Below are 19,780 nucleotides of genomic sequence, written 5' to 3'. Positions count from 1 at the left end.
GTGGTTTCTACTTTAAGTTATTAAAGTTTAAACATGAATAGGGCCTAATTGTCCAGCCACTGATTGTTGAGATTTAACAGCTTGCTGAGCGTATGTGTTTTGCTTGGCTGTGGTTTTGTTTAAATTCAGCACAGAAATTATTAATTTGTATTTTAAATGCTGTCATTCTGTATTAATGTAGTACAAAGGAAATGACTGACAGAGCTGTGGCTACACAACCCCTCCCTCTCCGCCTGTCATGTAGTGATGTTGACAGTGCGTGTCCTCTTCCACCATACAGTGGAATGTCACAGCAAACACATTTCCTCCGGCCATGTCTGAGTCTATTTAGTCAGCCTGTTGACAAACTGTACACAACATGCAGCCAGTAAACTCCCCCCATCTGCTTTCTTTCTCTCTCAGTCCCTCTGTCTGTCTGGCACAAACACGCATACACACAAGCTGCAGATGTACAATGTTTGCTCTATTATATAGCAAGTTTCCCTGTGAGGAATTGAATTAAACATAGGGTCTCTTACTGTCAGCTCGCTGGTACCACCAGCTTTTACACAGTGCTTAATACATTTCCTTATTTGGAAGAGGAAATTTAAAACAGAACATTTTTTGCATTTTGTTGCAGTGGCTTTAAAACATCTCCGACACTCTTTTCTGATTTCCTCAGTCTGGTTCCTTTCTATTCCCTCCAACACATCCTCCCCTCCCCACCATCCATTCCTCTACTCCCCTCCCTCTGACTCCCTGTCGAATTGTGTCCTTGACTGAACTCTCTCCCTCACAGTCCCAGACAGCCTGGGCAAAGCCCAATACTCAGGGAGACTCTAAAACACATACACACGCCCGCGCGCACGCACACACACACAATTACGCTCACACCTCCCTTAATCCCTTAAAGAAGCAGTATGCTATAGACAAGATTACCAATGGCAAGAACAGAATGTGTATTTAAATATTTTGCACCTCAGATACATACATGATATGTAACAGACAGATATACAATTTTTTCATCACAAAAACCACCAAACAACACAAGACCACAGAAAAAAGAAGGGAGAGAGTGAAAGAAAGAATGAGGCCCCGCCAAGACTTTGGTGTCTGGGGTGTTTCACTCCTTTTGACCCCACAGGCACGTACACACACTCTCACACACACACATAATTGCACACATACACACAAATACATGCATTTCTGCAGTCACGCAAGCACGCCCTTCTCTGTCTCACATTCCCACACAGAAAACAAGAGTCTCTTTGGGGCCGTTGTGTGATTTCAATGTCTCTTTCCCTTGTAGTTAAAACAGCAAAACACAGGATGTTGGGTCTCCATGCTGCAGTCCTCTGTCTCCCCCCCACAGAGCAGAGAAACCATGGCAGAGCGCTGAGGAGGGCGTGTAGATGACGGATCTTCAGAGTGAAGAGGGGGGGCCCCTGGCTTGGAGCTGAAGTCGTATGTACAGATGCTGGTATTTTCGAGAGCAGAAACTGGTTAAGTCCACTTTTCTCTTATGGTACACAACACAAGGAGTGCACAGAGCAGGACGTTTGCTAGGCTCATGGTATTTAAAAAGTTGATTTGGGCTCAGATGCGGTGCAGGTTAGGGCACAAAGACAGAGATGCAAGTTTTGTGTAGGTCAAGTGCAGACCACATTTGCTGGTTTAGCAGAGGAGGGGAGGTTGAGAGAGAACAGAGGAAAGACACATAAAGAGATAGAGCAGTGTGATCCTAGCTTGTCAATATTGCAGATGTACAGAACAGGACCAGAAACATTTTTTGAGATACAGACTTCTGGGAAATTGAGTCCTTTTGTATCACAGCACGACTCATAGGGGTGAGGAAACAGGTTTACACTCTTGTCAGTCAGCGTCTGGTATTCATCTGTCAGCTCCTCTCGGCCATTTCCTCATTCCAGTAGAGAGTGCGAGTGAGTGTCCACATGTATGATTTTATTTTTTCATGTTGGTAGTGAATTAATCTGCACATGCGTGTCTGTGTTTGTGTGTGTGTGCGTTTGTGTGTGTCCATGCTCAGGTGTTTAGGTTGCGGTTGATCTTGATTGTCAGTGCTGGAGAATTAAAGCTTTACTGTCCAAAGCTGGCAGCTAAATTCTCACCCTTCATTTCACAGTCTCTCACAAAAAGTCTCCTTACGAAAAAAAAGAAAAGAAAAGAAAATGTTTGCAAATCTGTAAAAGCTTGAATGCACCTGAAAGAAAAAGAAAAAGAGAAAGAGTTGAAGAGTGATGGAGTAATGAGATAGTGATTTTCACGATGGTTAAATTAAAAGCATTCTTTGAATTCAATTAACTTAGCCTTGGCACAATTTAAAAGGTCTTTGTAAACAGAATTTACTGTAACTAAAGCTAACTGCGATATTGTTGCTGTTGTAATAAATTATATTGATTTACATATTTTTGTTTTTCAACTCAAGTATTTACATTGACTTTTGGCCTGAACATGTTTATGGCACAGGCTACCAAAAAACATACTCCAACATGCCTATAACTTCCATTAAATGAGCAATAGTTAGCAAATGTCAGTGAAGGTTCTCAGTCATCCAGGCCATGGTCATTCTAAGCTTAATCCAAAAGGCAACTAGACTTGGTTGAAATTCTTCAACTTCAAACAAGTCCAGTTGCCTTTTGGATTAAGCCTAGAAAATACTGTGAGCAAACATGGACCTACTGCACACGTGGAACAAGAGGTATCTTGGGAAATCAATGAATAAACTGTCATTTAACCACATTTTAATATGTATCTAAATTCTGATGGCCAAACTCAGTTATCAAAAACTCATCTGTTAATGTTTGTGAAGTCCCTTTCATACATGCACTGCACTCCTGAACTTTACTCGGAGGAGCTGCATCTTAGAGCAAAACTGTCAAAATTAGTTGAATCAAACGTTAAATGAACTTTACACTCCCAGCCCTCTAGCACGAAGTCCTTATAATGTCCAATTGAGCTCCTGTGTAAATGGAGTCTAGAGTGTTAACTTCATGTGAATGGCCATGTCTTTTCTGCTTGCCTTGATATTGCTTTTCACTAATCCAAAGATATTGCAGATACCCCCGACTACATCATGTAATGATAACAATGCAAAAAAGTCATTATTAAGGACAAGTGTACCCAGTTACAGCCTCTAAACAGTCTTTCCAGTAGTTAAAAACCCATCTGACACAGTTAAGCCCCTTTCACACATGCACTGCACTTTTGAAAATGTTACTCGGATGTGAAAACACAAATTTATGAATCATTCGACCTGGACGCTAGATGGGCTTGAACCTGCCACCCCCCTTGTGTTAAGTTCATTTAGTGTCTGAGTAAGCTGATGTTTGGACTGAGGAGATAATTGTCCAGAGCGTTCACAGTGAGCAAGTAGGCGTGTTGATAGCGCCATTTAGGTAGCACCGAGTTTCTCTGCTTTATACTCTGTCCTGCCCGGTTGTCTGTATATCGACTTCAACTCTTGTGTTTGTTTTGCTTATACGTCCTTTTACATGTTGTATTGATACTGATGCAAACACAGTCACCATTATGGAAGAGTCCTTCCCCTCCTCCCCTTTCTCCTGCAAGCTCTACCCAGGTGCCATCCTTTGCCTAAACAAAGCTGACTATTTCTAGTTGAGAACGCTTCGACATGAACAATCTCCTGCTGTGTGCGACATGTGTGAAAACTAAAGTCTGGACAATGTGTGGAACTGATTGTCAGGTCATTGTTTAGATTTCATATGTTGAAATGTCTGTAGAAGTTCAAAGGGTGGATCTAAGTTTAAGGATGGCCATGTTTCTATGACAGATCAGACTCACCTGCTGTTACAGGCTGGTGACGCTGAAGCTGTCATCATTGGTCGGGTCCAGGAGCTGGCACAGCACACCACCTCCCTGAGCTGCCTGGGAGGGGTAGCGCTGTCCCATAGCCTGGTAGGATTGGTGGGACAAGGAGAAGTCGCTAGTGTTCTCCGGATGTGGCGAGGAGTCCAGTGGAGGTTTGGGGTATGGGGAGTGAGGCATGGGGCCCTGGCGATGGCCTGTGCTCATGGGATGCGGAGTCAGATCCCGCTTGTGGGGGGGCACAGTAGAGGGAGGGCTGCACTCCTCATAAAGCACAGGATTTGAGTGGGACTGGAGGCTGGGACTGGGGTTGGAGTGTGTATGGGAGGCGAGGTTAGAGATGGGGTTGCTGTGTGTGTTGTTGGTGTGGGGGTTTGAGTGTGAGAGGGGGTTGCTCTGGTGGAGTGAGGTGGGATGGATGTTGGTGTGTGAACTCAGGCTTGCCTGTGGCTGTGTATTGTGATGGTGTGTGTCATGGGTTGTCTGGTTGATATGTGTGTGTGCGTTGGCATTTGGGCTGGCAAGCTGATTATTTCCATGAGGACTTGTGTGGGGGTTGCTGTGTTGTGTGTGTATGGCTGTATTTGAGTGTGTGCTGTGTGAGTGTGGACTTGGGCTGCCACTGTGAGACGTCTGTCCGTACCAGAAGGGGGAGCTGCAATAGCTGGGAGAGTCATACTGCGAGAACTGCGGGTCTTTTGGAGGGGGACGGTGGGGGGGACTCAGTGCAGTGCCACAGAGGGGTGTTACACGCGGTGAAGGAGAACAAGAGGGGGAGAAGGTCCTGGAGGCGACAGGGTGGTAGGACTGGGGCGGGGGAGGGGTTGGTTTGGGGGGGTAAGGGGGAGATGAGACACTGGGTGAAAGGGAAGAGGAGGACTCTCCAGGGTATAAGGCTGGATATCGCTCCTCTGAGGAAGGTGTGGAGGGATGGGCAGAATATGGGGAAGGGTACTCACAGGGATCCTGGAGGTAGGTGGAATGTGGTGCAGGATTGGGAGTGGCCAGGGGAGAGAGGCTACTGCTGTCTCCACTGTAATAGTCCAGCCCCTCCTGGAACAGCCCAGACCCCTCTGGACCCCCAGCTGTTACTGTTCCTCCTGCTCCAGCTGTTGAAGCAGCCTTGCCCCTGCCTTTAGCCCCTGATGGCCGCTCCCTCTGACATGGAGACAAACCTCCCCTGCCTCCTCTAGACCCTCTACCTCTTCCGCCCCGCTTAGGTCCAGGAGCAGGAGTTGGTGAGGGACTTGATGGGGAATCAGAGTGTAAACCAGAGCCCCCTTCTTTTTCTTGTTCAGTCCGTTTCCTGCGACCTCGGCCAGGTTTGCTGGTTCCCCCACCCTGAAAGAGGACATTCTGGCTCCAGTTATACGAGGGCCCCGAAGCACTCTCATGCCAATCCATCATCAACTTCTCCAGGCTGGACAGACTTGATTGACCCCCTTCTCCACCAACTGAAGCAGCCTCATTGTGTTTGTACATGCCACCTGTGGAGCCATGTCCACTTATAGTGGCCACAGAGCCGAGATGTGAAGAGTCAGAGGAGGACTCTGATAGACTTTCAGGAAAAGGTTGTCGTTTGGCCTTCTGGGGGGTGTAGTTTGAGATATCCAAGATGTCTTTGGACTCATTGGAGCCATATTCACTGAAGCCATGATACTGATGCCCGAAGCTGTCTGTTGACCAGCCACCATAACCCTGTCTGAAAAGAAAAATATATATAAATACAGGAAAATCAGCACAAATTGACACAATTTCATGGCAAGCGTGATATTTGTATGAAAAAATCTCTTGCAATTTATTGCATTACTTTTTGTGTATCTTGATGACAAATTACTGAGTTATTTACCTGTAGCTCCACTGATTGGAGCTGTAATTTTTGTAACCTTCGAGAGAGGAGGAGGAGATGAAGGGGCTGCTTTTGGCAACAGACATGTACCCTCCTCCGGGTGACGTGGGTCCAGTAGACTCCCCCCGCACCATGGAGGAATGACCTGCTCCAGGAAATCCACTATAGCCCCGCTTGCTTGCTGCCTGGTAATTAGAAAAACCCAGTTGACCAACAGTGCCGACCTTACCACTGCTGTGTCCAGATCCATATGCAAAGCTGCAGTCTGAGGATCTCTGTGGCACCGCAGGAGAAGAGGAAGAGTAGCCAGGAGAGTAGTGGCCAAAAGAACCCGGATGGGGGGAGCTGGGAGAGTGTGAGAGAGATGGAGGAGTGGATTTGGGATAGGTAGAAGTGGTGGGGGATGTTTGGGCAAGGTTGCCGTAGCTGTATGGTGGTCTGGCAGAGGGGCAATTTATCTGGGTTGAACCCTCCCCCCCAGAAGTTGCACCCTTGCTGCTCCACTTTGGGAATGCAGGGGACCAGCTATGACCTGTAGCTGGACTGGATGGCTCATACCCAGGGGTGGATGAAGCTTTGCGGGGGTCCGACTGTGATGAGGCTATGTCCAACAGGTCAGACGAATCATCCGAGTCAAGAAGTGACCGAAAATATCCAGCAAACAGACCTTGTGAGTCGTCCCCAGGTGGCCCAACACCTCTGCCTCCTTGACTGTTGTAAATTCCTCCCCTTCCAACCTCACAGGATGAAAAGCCCCCTCTTGGAGATCCACAGAGTTGATACCCACCAAAACCTTTCTCCTTGACCATTCCCCCCTCCTCCCCCCAGCCCCCAGCCCCATTGTGCCAGTCTTGCCCCATAGAAACTCCCTCTCCTTTCAGTGCACCATTTTTTCTTGCACGTCTCTTCTTGACTACTTTCTCTCCCCCAGGCTCTGTTCCTACCATACCCCCTCCCCTACCAACCCCACCTGCCCCTTTCCCCCTTTTCCTTGGTAAACCAAACTCAGACATAGGGCTAAGTTTCCGCTTCTTGCCAATTGATTCAAAGAAGTCACTGAAGGTGCTCTTATTGCGCTCGCTGCCCCCAATTCCCCCTGCTGCTCCTCCACCCCTTCCATTGCCCCCTCCTCTTCCCCCTCTAGGGCGTCGAGACCCAGTGAGCCGATGAAGCAAGGTGGATATTCCAGGGTTTTCCAAGGGGGTATGAAAGCTTTCTGGTTCACTGGGTGTCCAGCAGCGAGGTGGAGAGCAGCGGCCAGTGGCAGGGGGCTGGCGGTTTAAAAAGGCCAGCTTGGACAAAACATCCCCATACTCTGTTTTCACGTCATTAGTGTCATTAACATAGGACGGATAGGGGGATGGCAATTTAGTCCGACGTCGCCTCTGGGGCTTCTTGGGCTGATCTGCAGTAACACCTGAAGTCCCGACATTCGGAGGCTCTCCTGGTAGTCCTGACTGAGCTTGTTGTTTAGGTGGTCGTCCCCGCCTACGTTTCAGTATGACAGGCAGTTCTCCAGGAGGGAACATCACCATAACACTCTTCCCGTTGTTTTTCATACGGAGAAGTGCGGTCGGCTCTCGAACTACCTCTGAGCCCTCTGGATGGCCGTCATTGACTTTTTCTGTCCCTGTAACTGTCTCCAAATTGGAAATCTTGTAGCTCTTTTGTCGGCGGCTAAGGCTGACGGGAATGCGAGCCACTTTGACAACAATTCTCCTCACCTGTAAAGCAGAGAACAACATAAAAATAAATAATGGCATATTGTATTAGCATCTTTTTCATGCATGGTATGAAATTGTGTATTATGTCAAGGTGTAACTGCAATGATATTTAACTATAAATGAACTTACACCAACAAAACGCCCCCGGCGTCCATTTGAAGGAGTTACCCCCAAATCTGCAACAGCTGCCCCCTTCACAGTTAGCAGAGATGGAGGGACGGTGGATGTGTTTGTAAAGGGGAGATGAGGGGTAACACGATGAGCTAAGGACTGTGCTGCCTGACGCCTTTTCATGACACTTTTGGGACCTGCTTTGACAGATTTTGGTGCAGGCCTAGATCTTGATTTAGGTCCAGGTCTATGCCCAAGTCTGGGCCCAGGTTTAGGTATAGCTTTAGGGACAGGTTTGGGAACAGTTAGAGCAGGAGGAATGTCTGTAGGGCAGGAAGCTGTGGGGAGTGTGGGGAGAACAGCCTCCACAGATGAATGCTGTTCTTTCTCGCCAACGGCTACCTCCTCCTCTTTAACCCTCCAGATCTTCTCCTCTATTATTTCATCCTCCTCCTCTCCTCCTCTTTCCCTCCCTGCTCTCTTCTCCCCATCCTCTATGCTTCGGCGGAGGCGGGAGGATTTGCGCAGGTGACAGGGAAAGCGGGGACGTCCAGAGCTGCGGAGTGCATACTTTTTCTCTGCCTCCACAGGAAGAGCAGAGGAGTCTGTGTTTGGGTTTGAACCAATAGAGACTGGACAAAAGGTTGAAGGCATGTCTGTCTCTGCAGTGAGGACTGGGGCTGCCAGCTGATTGGTGGAGGCAGGATGATTGCCAAGTGCCAAAGAGAGAGGTTGAGGTGAGGTTGTGTGTATGGCCTCTGGTGTGAGAGTTCTGGAGCATTCTGCTCCTACAGATACCATTTGTGCGTTGATATCCACATGTCCACAATTATCTATGTGTGCATGTGAAACAGCCTGTGTGTGCACATCTGGTTCTATGTGCGTTTGCATGTTTCGAAATGTCTCTGCAAATGAAGTCTCTGTGGTAAAATGAGTCTCCGTATGACTCCGCCGGCAGGTGTTGAGCCCCAGCCTCCTCTGTAGGTGGAGGCCGTTTGCCAGGGCAGAAGGAGAAGTGGAGGGGAAATGGTCGGAGGTCACCGGTGCCAGTCCATCGTTAGAGGGATCCTGGGACCCCTCTTGGAGCCCGAGCTCCCTGGTCCAGAGCTCTGGGCCTGCCAGCCCCTCCAGCCCCCCCACAATCACTTTTTCCTTTACCTGAGTCCTAGCAAAGCCCACTGGAGCCCCAGTTTGGCCTGAATGTAGTTGATCTGACAAGCCACTCATTCAGTGGACGGTCTTCTGGGTATTGAGGGAGGACAAGAGGACATTTGCTGCGTGTGAGTGGTGTGAGTGTTTTTTTCCCCCTTGTGGCTCGGTTCCTGAAACAGCTGGCAAGAAGATTCAAAGACCTACAGACAGAAATAAAAACAATATTATCTACTTGATTGGAAGTCCACAAAAATGTAAACATCTTGTTGCATTTAAGAAGTTTAATCTAAACTCCATGCCACTAAATATTTGTAATAGCTCGGCATCAAACACTGTAAAAATGATAGATGTGATAGAATCAACATTTTTGGCAATGAGCCACAAACCTAATCCGTAATGCACTCTACTCTATTAACTGTGCCGCCCACACAGCAGCATTACAACATTAAATTACATTTACCATTCATATCCTGTTCAATTGGCTGCTTTTACCGAAGGGTTGTGGCGCTGATTCTGATTTTGATTCTGAGTTGAGCCTCACTCTGTCTGCCTGACTGGCTCTGTTCTGCAGGGGATCATTGGGTCATCAATACTGCAGTGGAGAGCTCACATACTTCTCTCTCTCCCCTCTGCTCCTGTCTTCTGCCCATGGTTGCTGGAGTGAGAGAAGGAGAGAGACAGACAGAGAGACAGACAGAAGAAGGGACGGGGAGTTGAAGAAGGTGGGGGAAAAAAGAAATGAGTGTGGAGGAGGGTGGAGCAGAAAGAAAAAGAGAATAAGAGATTAGTACATGATGTCAGAGCACGCATCAGACCAGACGAGAATCAGTATTTTGGTGGGGGCTGCACCGTCTCACATCAGACGCAATTATTGTGGAATGACTTGCAGTATAAATTTTTAACTCTCTAATTGTAGTTAATATTTCATTTCGATACACAGCAGCAGATTGTGGGAACGCATGTAAGCCAGTGCCACTTTTTCTATTAAATTCTAACACACACTGAGGATCAACACCACATGATGATGAGCAGAATCACAGGATTGTGTATCGTGTATGGGATGGAGTGTCGTATTTTTCCATCTCACCAAATTTGAGTGAGTAGATGTAAAAATCCATAAATTATAATAAACAATTGAGTAGTGAAACACACACACACACACACACACACATTCACACTGCTTGTCACATTTCACCAAAACTATTCAAATGCATTACAAAGCACTAGACTTGGAAGGTGCAACAAGAATGAGAATGTGTGAATAATCGCAGCCACCAGGGGGAAGCAGAGAGGTGATGAATAGAGAGGTGTTAAGAGGATGGAGAGATGAAGGTGACAGGAAGACAGGAGCGATGGAGGGATTATAGAACCCAAGAGCAGAGGAGAAAAGGGAGTAAAGACAGCCAGAAACACAAACAAGTCTTACAAAATCTGGACCACACGTGCTAACAGACTCGCACGTGACGCCATGCATGCACACATTCAAACACAAAAACAAGCTTGCACGCATATACAGGCACTGCTGGCTCCAACACTGTACCACACTCTCCTCATACAATACAATCCCATCCATCCTCAGATCTCCCTGCCTCCCTCTCCAACATATGGCTTTGATTAGGAGAGAGGAAGAGGACAGAGAGAGGAGGAGGAGTACAGAGAGAGAGGGAGGGAGGGAGGGGGTGAAAGACACGAGAATGAGTGCGTGAATTGGTGAGAAAGTATGACACGGGGCGAGAGACAGAAGAAGAACGGGGAGGTGAAAGACATGATTGAGACAGGGGAAGGGTGGTACGTGGAGAGACAGACAGAGGCAGATTAAAAAGAGGGAGGGAGAAAAAGTTGAGGGAGGCGAGAGGAGGAAGAGAAGGAGGGGGAGAGTTTTGCTGTAGCAGAGTTTGGGGCTGCACACATGGAGCAGACCAGGCTCAATGTTGTGCGGCTCTGAGGAATGACACAACTGGGACAGACAAATATTGAGATGAACACAAACACAAGCACACACATATACTTTCTTAACCCCCCCCACTCATTCCCTCCCTGTCTCCTTCTCTTCTTTCCCATTCTCACTTTCTCTGTCGTCTAATTAACAGCATTCATTAATTAAGGCTCCATCTGACCGGTGTGCGAGAGAAGGAGACGAACACATGCTTTAATTAAACATAGCTGCACATGTGCTCACAAACACACATACACACGTGCTGCCACTCACAGACGCACACACCCAGCGACACGACACATACCAACACACAAAGACACAGTCAAATATGCCCCCACAGCTTCATCCTCCCACGCACTCACACATCGATTTGCACATAAAGACATACATGGTACTCACACGCACATACACATTCACACACAAAACAAAGACACACATGCAAATATCCCTCTACTGTGCTCTGCGGGGGGCATTCTGACAGGGCTTAGATGCCAGCCAATCAAACGCTCCCACCATGATTCATTGTTTAAGCAAACATTCCTGGCATCTATCAGCCGCCGTTTCAATATATTCATCGTCATACGTGGCGTTTTGGTGCATTTTAGTGTGAATGGCTCTGGAGCTTTGCAACACACAGTGGCGTAGTATTGTCTCGGTGAAAACAGCCGATGGCGTGCGCTGCTCCCACATGATGATCTGTTGAATCTGTTCCACAAAGAGCAGCTCTCATATGGGTGTCTGGAAATGTTTCATCCTGTGCAGTTTTTCATCTGCATATAAAAGTTTTTGTGTGCTTACAGAGAGGCAATAAAACAACAGGAAGTACGCGCACACATGCCAGTGTGAGATGAGAACCTGTCATTTTCCAGTTTGGACAGTTGCCCTGTTGTGCACAGTCTGAGAGCAACAATCATTCTGTACATGGTAGCTGTACAGCATATCTATTCTCTTCCCATCTATCTCACTGCCACAAAGGCTTGCAGACTCACAGGCCTGCCAGCAGCAACCCTCAATGAGGAACTAGACCTTGTGTGTGTGTGTGTGTGTGTGTGTGTGTGTGTGAAAGTGGATGTGTTTGCGCTCGCACAAATGTGTGTGTGTGTGCCTGCAAGCGTGCGCGTGTATGAGTGTGTCTTCCTGGGTGTGTTTGTAAAAGCACTCACTGAGCTCTAACGGGTGTGCAGTTGTTGCTAAGAGACAGGCAGCAGCACCGAAACAGCATGGGGGGGTGTAAAGGGATGGGGGGGGGGGGGGGGGGGGGGCATGGAGGGGAGGGAGAGAGGTAGTGAGAGAGAGAGGTGGTGAGGGGGAGGAGGAGGGGGGAGCTCCACAGAGAGGTTTAGACAGATAAGAAGAAGGAGGGATAAAACACAGAGAGGGGAAGATGGAGAAAGTGTATGTGAGGGCAGGAGAGAGAGAGAGGAGGGGGAGGGGGGGGAGTGGGTCCACAGAGACTGAGTGACACCGTGCAGAAACTCAGCTACCATCAGCCACTCGTTCCTCCTCACAACCTCAACCCTGACGCAACCTCGACCTGCAGCTCCACCAGCCGCAGACCTACATACAGAACAGGACATGAATAACTTATTCTACACAAAAGTCATCAATCGAATCGAGATGCAGTCGATGAAACTATTACACAACTTGATGCCGAACTATTATCAAGTCCTCAATGAGACGTTTTTAGTGTGTCATGTTGTAATCCAGATCATAAACATCTGTGTGACTTCATTTATAGACCATTATATATTGCATGACATTACACATCATCAATTTTAAGTGGCCAATTAACTGTAGTAAAACTCGCACTATATGAAGTAATCAAATCAATCACTTAATTAAAGATTATCTGGAGCTTAAATAGATTAAATGGAAACTTAAATGAATATTTTAAATGCATATTGATGTAATTTTATAAAAGGGTGACAGGAAGAAACTTTATTCAACTTCAGAAGAATATCAGGCCCGTTTCCAACTGGTCAAAAACACGCTAACACACGGCTTTTTTGCTTCATGGTAAAGGCTACAATCAGGTCAAATGACTCGCCAGTAGACCCGGGTAATTATCGCCTCGGCTCCGATCGGCATTGATGGGAAACACAAAACCTGTGTCGACACGTTAATCTCCGCCCCCTTTTCGGTGCGATGCTATGATCCATCTGTAACTTCTGTAACACCTCGTCATCTCAGCTACAAATTCTGCCCATCTCTGTCCGAGCAGCGCTTGAACATCGTTCCAAATTTGTCGGTGCCGAGTTTCGTAAACAGACTGAATGAGTAATACATACAACAAAGACCTAACCACCGTAACACCTTCACTGTTTACTAACCCTGTTTCAGGCACTTTTGTGACATCAGACGGTGACACAGCAGAAAAGAGAGCAGGATACTTCACTGGCAATGGGAAAAGAGACAATCTGCATCTATAAGCAGGGTCTAAAAAACCTGTGTCATCGCACTAACTTCGGTGGGAAAGGGGTATCAGAGGACAAGATGAGCACATCCTAGAGATCCTCTTAAATTGAACGATTGACATGTTGGATTTAAAGGCTTTAATTTTCTTCCCATTGTGGGATAAAAAAGTTTTCAACACTCGCACAAAGTTTCTGTTCAACCTAATGAAAAAACAGCTTTAAGTTGTAAGGTCTGGCCTTGACTGCAGCGCACTGTGGCCCAATAGGCAGTAACAATAAACGAGTCAAATTTAAGCACTTCCAAACTTTATCAATCAACACAACTTTTTCGGAGGCTTTGAGGTGTGTGTTAGTTTGCCAAAGAGGCCGAGGAATGTTAGACACTCATATCGCATCACTGGGGCCAACATGTTGCGCACAAACTAACACCAAAGACCCTCAAAACTTTAGGCTTTGCACACATGTCAGTCAAACACACTCACATGCTGACCCTCCCTCCCTCCCACTCACACTCTCCTTCACTCTGACCTCTCCTCTCTTTCTCACCCACTCACATCCCACCCGTCCTGCCCGCCTCCCTCCAAAAAAAAAAAAACCCCACCACCACCACCTCCTCCCCAGCTGCAGGAAATTCCTAATGATCTCCATCATCAGAGTGCGTGCTGTATCTCCTGCCAAGAGCGAGCACACGCACGCAAACACACACACACACACACAGCAAACAGGCACACAAAGCATACAAATGAACAGAGAGAGTAACGCATAAACCATATGTGCAGACAAACAAAAAGGCAGACAGACACACATCTAACGTAAACAGACTTCACACAGAGCAGATACAGTGGCGGCTCAGCCAAGGATGCACACACGGGACTGAGGGAGAAGTCGCTGGAAACGTTAGTCGACACAAAAACCAGGACCCCCCACCCCCATCTGACTGTCTCCTGATCTGACTGTTGAAGTTATTTTAAGACGAGGAGGACTGTATTACCCCTTCCTCTTCCTCCATCACTCCCCTCCTCGCTTCTCCTCACTGTTCCCTCTCTGATCTCCCACTCTCTCTCCCACAACACACACGCTCCCACTCCCCAACACCCCTCCCTCATCCTCAACTCAGCCTGACACTCTCTCTCTCTCTCTCTCCTGCAGGCACTTTCCTGGCGCTGCTGATGGCCGCCCCTCACTCGGGTCATGTGACCAACCACGCCAGCTGGGAACAGCTAGGAGTGTGCACATGTTACACACAAACAAGGACACACTTGGAAACGTCTGGAAGCACACACAAGAACACATGCAAATACAGGAGGATGAAACCCACCACTTAGGTGCAAACACAGAAATGCTCCCACATACTCGTCACGCAGATTCACGCACACACAAAGATGACATGTACACACATGCTGGGAGAAAGTTCGAGCAAAGATGCACGCTCGCACTCAGCACACTTTAAAAGCACACATACCGACACACTTAAACGCAGTCAGGCTCTTATAGCTCACACTCAGAAGACACACAAACCAGATGCTTGGACCCCGGCACACTCTCAGACCTTGAGGCCAGTGTTTTGGAGAGGGGCCTCCGTGCTGCGGCCCTGACTTCCTGACTCCTCCTCCTCTTCCTCCCTCCATACTCCTGCTCCACAGTTGCTGTGGGAGACGCTGCTGCAGCGCCCGTTGCCAAGGAGAAGGCTGCTGGCTGTTTGAACAACAATGGCCGCCTTGTGAACATTTCAACTGTAGGTACTGACAGCTCATCAGCCATAGCCTCGCTCAACATACACACACATGCTGCTCACACTACACACCGACGATACACCGCTGTACCTCTCAGAGTCTTGGCCTGGAGCCTGAGCGAGGTAACACTCTCACACGCACACACACAGACACACACACATCTGTGCACGCTCTAAGAAATTATGACTTCTGCTGAGAGGATAAGAAACCCTTCCGTCCCTCTCTGTCTACCTGCTTCTCTCCATCTCCCCCTTTCTCTCTCTCTTCACACACTCAGACACGCACACACTTCGTGCGCAGTGCATTCATCCATCTTCCCCCTTCTTCCCGACTCCTCTCTGTCTTTCTCTCTTATCTCTTCCTCTCTCCTCCCCCTCCACAGCCTCCTGATTTCACTCTCTCACTCGCTCTTCACTTGCTCATCCCTGCTTCTCTCTCTCTCTCTTTTCCCTCCCTGTCTCAGGAAGTGTGTGTTCTCACTCTCACGCACACACACTATCATCCTGGCACGCACACACTCACTCAGGCACACGCACAATCTCTTTCTCTCCTGGAAGGTAGCGAATCTTTTCGTCCCTTGGGGGCATACACTTCCTCAGAGAAGGAGGGAAAAAAGGGAAGAAGAAAGAGAACTAGAAACAAGGGTGGAACGGGCAGGAGAGGAAGAGGAGGGAGGAGAGGAGGGAGAGAAGAAAGGAAGGGAAGAAGGTGAGAACTATATTTGCGGCGGGGATTTATAGACAGACCCCTCAGTGCTCTGATTATCTGTTCATATTGATGGGACGACATTGAAGCCACGCTGGTGGAACATTGAGACGAAGCCAAATTGAGGAGTGGGGGTGGGGGAGGTGGGGGGGTGTTGAGGAGAATCACTAACAAGTCTCTGCTTATCCTCTGACTCACTGTTTTTAACACACAAACCCAGACACATGTATACACACGCACACGCGGCTAAAAACAACACGCTGACGCACGAGGATGAGAGAATCAGACATACTGTACATGTGTTAGTATGTCGATCTACAGATAATGCGTGTGTGCGTGTGTGTTGTGTGCCAGACAGAGAGATGCTGTTGTGTGTGTGTGTGCACGTCTGCGTGTTTTCCCCATCTCTCGCTCCTCTTTAATAATTGAGCTGATTCTGTCCAGCTTGTTAGGGAGGTACACAGCAGCTTCACACTCTGTCTTCCTCTCCTCCTCATCCTCTCATGCGCTCCATCTCTCCCTCCTTCATCCATCCATCTTGCCGCTCTCCCCTTCATTTATCACATCTTCTCCTCCCTGACCCCTCCGTCCTTTCTCCTTCCCTCTCGTCTCTCGGCCCCTTCCCCCCCACCCCCAGCTCTCCTCCTCCTCTCCCCCTTCTTCGTAAATCCCTCCTGTTCTTTGACCTCTCCCTCGCCTCTCTTGCAGTTTCACCCCCCCCACACACACCCCCCTCAACCCCGCTGCCCTCCATCATCCCTCTCCTCTCCCTCCCTCTATCCTCCGGAGGTGAGAGGTCGACGCTTCCTCTCTACTGTCAGACTCAAACCGGCTGCAACCAGCCCTGCGAGGGGGGTGGAGGTGGTGTAAGGGAGACGAGGAGAATGAGGAAGGTAGGTGAGGATGGACTGAGAGGAAAGGAGGGAAGGGAGGAGAGGAGAGACAGATACATGGGGGGGGGGAGAAAAGAGAAGGGGAGATGTCTTGTATTGAGTCAGTGGCTTTGGCGCGGAGGAGCTTTTATGAATGTATTGTGTGGGAGGTGACAGAATGGAGCATACAAACACTGCTTACACTAATGTTAAATGGTTGCTGTGTGTGTGGGTGCAACTGTGTGTGTGTGTATGCCTCTCTGTGCGCGTGTGTGTGTGTGTGTGTGTGGGAGTTGAACCACATTCACCTGCCTGTGGCAAAAGCTATTTCACTTCAGGTGACGATTAGATTAATAGGAGTCATAAAAGACAGGACCCTTCACTCCAAGGACAAAGTGATGACTAATTATTTTTTTGGCCAGTAGCTCATTGGAAAGTGGGAAATGTTAAAAGTTGTAAAAAATTCTATTACTCAATATTAAAATAAGACGTGTATTGTATAGACTTCTTGTGGAAAATAGATTTTAAAAACAGGCATGGGAAACATTGCACTGCAGAGTAAACGCTCTTATTTTGAAAGAACAGCAGAAGAAACATTCTTATAATTTGCATCTAAATGTTACAGAAAAACGCTCCGAGCTCTTTCCAACTGGATTCTGTCACAGTGAAAAGAATTGTTCATGTGACTCTGAGCCCTGAAATTAACGTCTCGTGTATTTTGGGAGGGATTTCAAGTGCTGATTAATAATGGCCTGACTCATTCATGATGCTGCTGTAAATTCCCTCGTAATGCATGGCAGTTTTATTGTGAAGAGTTTAAAGGGACGTGCAGGAATGATCTTCAGATGACTTTTACAGAAACATCTGTATGAAAAAAAAAATGTATTTGTGGTGTTTGATTAATCCTGCGCACAGCGAGAAGCCGGATTCATGGAATGAGACACTTTGTAGTCGTGATTGTTTCTGGAACAGACTCGATCTCTGGTAGGATTTTCTTTCTGATTCAGTCACTGAAGCTCTGTCTGGTGGGAAAACTTCACTGGTCTGTAGCTTAGAGTGAAAATATTAATAACAGGGCTATAAGACTACTTCCTGTTTGAACCTCTTTCAAAATAAACTGCCACTCCTCTACACCTACACTGATCCATTCAACAGGTTGCACCGCCGTCAAAACTTCCCAGAAACACGAGGAAATCACTGAAAGATAATTACACTGATCTGCTTCATGTTTCAATATTCTATGTGTGATTGAGCATGTGTGTGCACGCATACATATATGTGTGTGTCCATTCCTTCTCCATCTCCATGACGACCTCCATATCAAGAGGACGTCTGACTATGGCAACCTCACATGCTGATAGGCCGAGAGAGGAAACAGGTGATTGGTTGAGCTGTCGGCTGTCACATCAGCAGGGTGTATCTTTGTGACACTGCAACACACAAACACGCACGCACACACACACACACACAGATGCTTGTGTGTGCCATCAACCCACACGCCTACGAACTGCAGCAAGGTGCAAACAAAAGGTACACACACACACACACTTGGAAGTACACATGTGCATGCATACACACACACACACACGCACACACACTCACACACAAGGCTTTGAGACGAGATGTGGTGTGTTAGGTGCACTGACCCCGCCAATGAGGACAGGAGGAACATCAACGGAGCTACAAGGCCGTTGCCATGACAACTAGCCCCGCTCACACAGGTAGGAAGCACAATGGGCCTAAGCTGTTATATGTTCACATTCTCTGTTTGTCACACAGACACACACACACAAGAACACACACACACTCAAGACAAGTCTGACAGACAGCGGCTGCGTGCCAAGGTAACGCCATTTCCTTTTCATTCCAGTATTCAGAGGGTGGAAATTATTCATTATGTCAAACGAGAGAACTCACTCTTTGAGGAGCGACTGAGGGAGTGAGACGGAGTGAGTGGGAGACAGACAGACAGACAGTCAGACAGACAGACAGAGCATCCCTCTGCATACTAACTGCACCTGCACCAGGGCAGCCTGTGCACGTCTCTGAGGGGCCCTTAAATAACGAACTGTCACTTCCCAGACATCGACATTGACTCCCCGCTCCCTCTCATACTCTCTCCGTCTCATGCACTCTTTCTTCCTCTTTCTTCCTTTGTACCCCTCCCTCCCCCATTCTTCCTCCCCCCTTCTTCCTCCCTCACTAAGCACAGACAAGAGCTGATAATCACCACCATGAGTACGCCGTGTCTCCTCAGCACACCGGGCCTGCTGCCACTGCAGGATGAGCTGCTGCTGCTGCTGTGTCCTGCCTACAACTGCCCTGACAACTCAGGGGGGCTGCCTGCCGGGATGGAAACCCCGGGGGGAGGGGGGGAGGCTGGACGGATGCTCTCCAGGACTCTCTGTGTCTCCTGTTTATATGTAAAGCAAACATCTGTCCATCATCAGGAGCTGGGCTCGCAGTCAAACCTCTGGTATGTGTCCCTGGCATGAGAATTCAGTATCAGAAAAGTCCAGTCAAACTCACCCACAGTCTATGGAGGCAGCAAATAAACAAGACAACACTATAAGTGTGTGTGTGTGTGACAATGCCTGGGGCGATACTGTTGCCCTGCCTACACTGTATATAAATGTATAGATAATGAGGCTAATAGGTGAGAAGGTGGTAAAAACAGGTGGGAACGCAGAGTTCAATGTGCGCACATTCAACCACATTTACGACATGTTTGTGTGTGTCTGAACATCATCATTAAAGATCTCACCACACACGCTGCATACCAACAGTGAAGCCCAATTGACCCAGCAGCACCAGCAGCACGAATGCAGAGCTGGATCCGTCATTGGCAGCGATGAGGTTAATGTAAAACACTCAGAAAGAAACGTAGCCAGAGGTGCGCAGCACAACTGGCTGCGCGGACAGTAGCCTAAGCAAATTTTTGGTGTTGTGTACACAAGACGCTGCACGCGCACTCACCAAGGGAGAGAGAGAGAGAGTCTGGGGGCTCGCGCTGGCAGCTGGAGCTGTTGCGGTGTCAACGCTGGCTCGCGCGGCTGTCGGTGGCGGTGCTTTGCTCCTCTTCTCGCGCGGGTCACGGAGCAGTTGCCTCGTCGGCTGCAGCCGTCAGCGAGCAGCATTTCCCGTTCATCTGGGCTCCCCGCGTCGGAGGGAGACAGTCCTCCCACATCAATGTAAACGCTGTCTCCTCCTGCCGTCGCGCGCCACCGTCTCGTGCCGCTCAACGGAAAAACCGCTCCTCTGGCTCACAGCAATATCTGCACCCACAGAGATGGGAAGCAAAAACACAAAAGAAAGAGAAAAAAAAAATAAAAATAGGGATGAGGAATGTTGCTTCAAAGTCTTGTCCCCAAATAAGGTGCTGACACAACCGCGCTCGAGCCCTGTGCTCAGGTTTTGGTGACAGGCACGGGACTCCCCAGTATGCGGGAGGCGAAAATC

The 19,780-nt window shown here is 48.3% G+C and overlaps 1 protein-coding gene across 1 annotated transcript; it reads right to left on the bottom strand.

Moving 5' to 3' along the window:
• Positions 1–914: 914 nt before the first annotated feature.
• On the bottom strand, positions 915–9,283 carry ahdc1 (AT hook, DNA binding motif, containing 1). Its single transcript, XM_069682143.1, has 5 exons — positions 9,122–9,283; positions 7,528–8,861; positions 5,675–7,398; positions 3,802–5,527; positions 915–2,200 (listed from the first exon to the last, which is right to left on the bottom strand). Exons 2-4 carry the CDS (start codon positions 8,734–8,736, stop codon positions 3,808–3,810), a joined length of 4,653 nt encoding a protein of 1,550 aa, XP_069538244.1. The 5' UTR covers positions 8,737–8,861; positions 9,122–9,283; the 3' UTR covers positions 915–2,200; positions 3,802–3,807.
• Positions 9,284–19,780: the final 10,497 nt, after the last annotated feature.

This window comes from Semicossyphus pulcher, unplaced genomic scaffold, assembly GCF_022749685.1.
Source record: "Semicossyphus pulcher isolate SPU_LCO1_2020_fin unplaced genomic scaffold, fSemPul1.0.p SCAF_5, whole genome shotgun sequence".
Lineage (NCBI taxonomy): Eukaryota > Metazoa > Chordata > Actinopteri > Labriformes > Labridae > Semicossyphus > Semicossyphus pulcher.
Note: the sequence above shows the minus strand (reverse complement) of the source record. Positions and strands in the feature narration are given on the sequence as shown.

Excerpts from the sequence above, each read along its gene's own strand:
- ahdc1 (XM_069682143.1), bottom strand. The coding sequence starts at position 8,736 with ATGAGTGGCTTGTCAGATCAACTACATTCAGGCCAAACTGGGGCTCCA. Across the intron at positions 7,399-7,527 it reads GCCGGGGGCGTTTTGTTGGT|GTGAGGAGAATTGTTGTCAA; the intron begins GTAAGTTCATTT and ends TCTGCTTTACAG. Across the intron at positions 5,528-5,674 it reads TCCAATCAGTGGAGCTACAG|ACAGGGTTATGGTGGCTGGT; the intron begins GTAAATAACTCA and ends TTTTCTTTTCAG.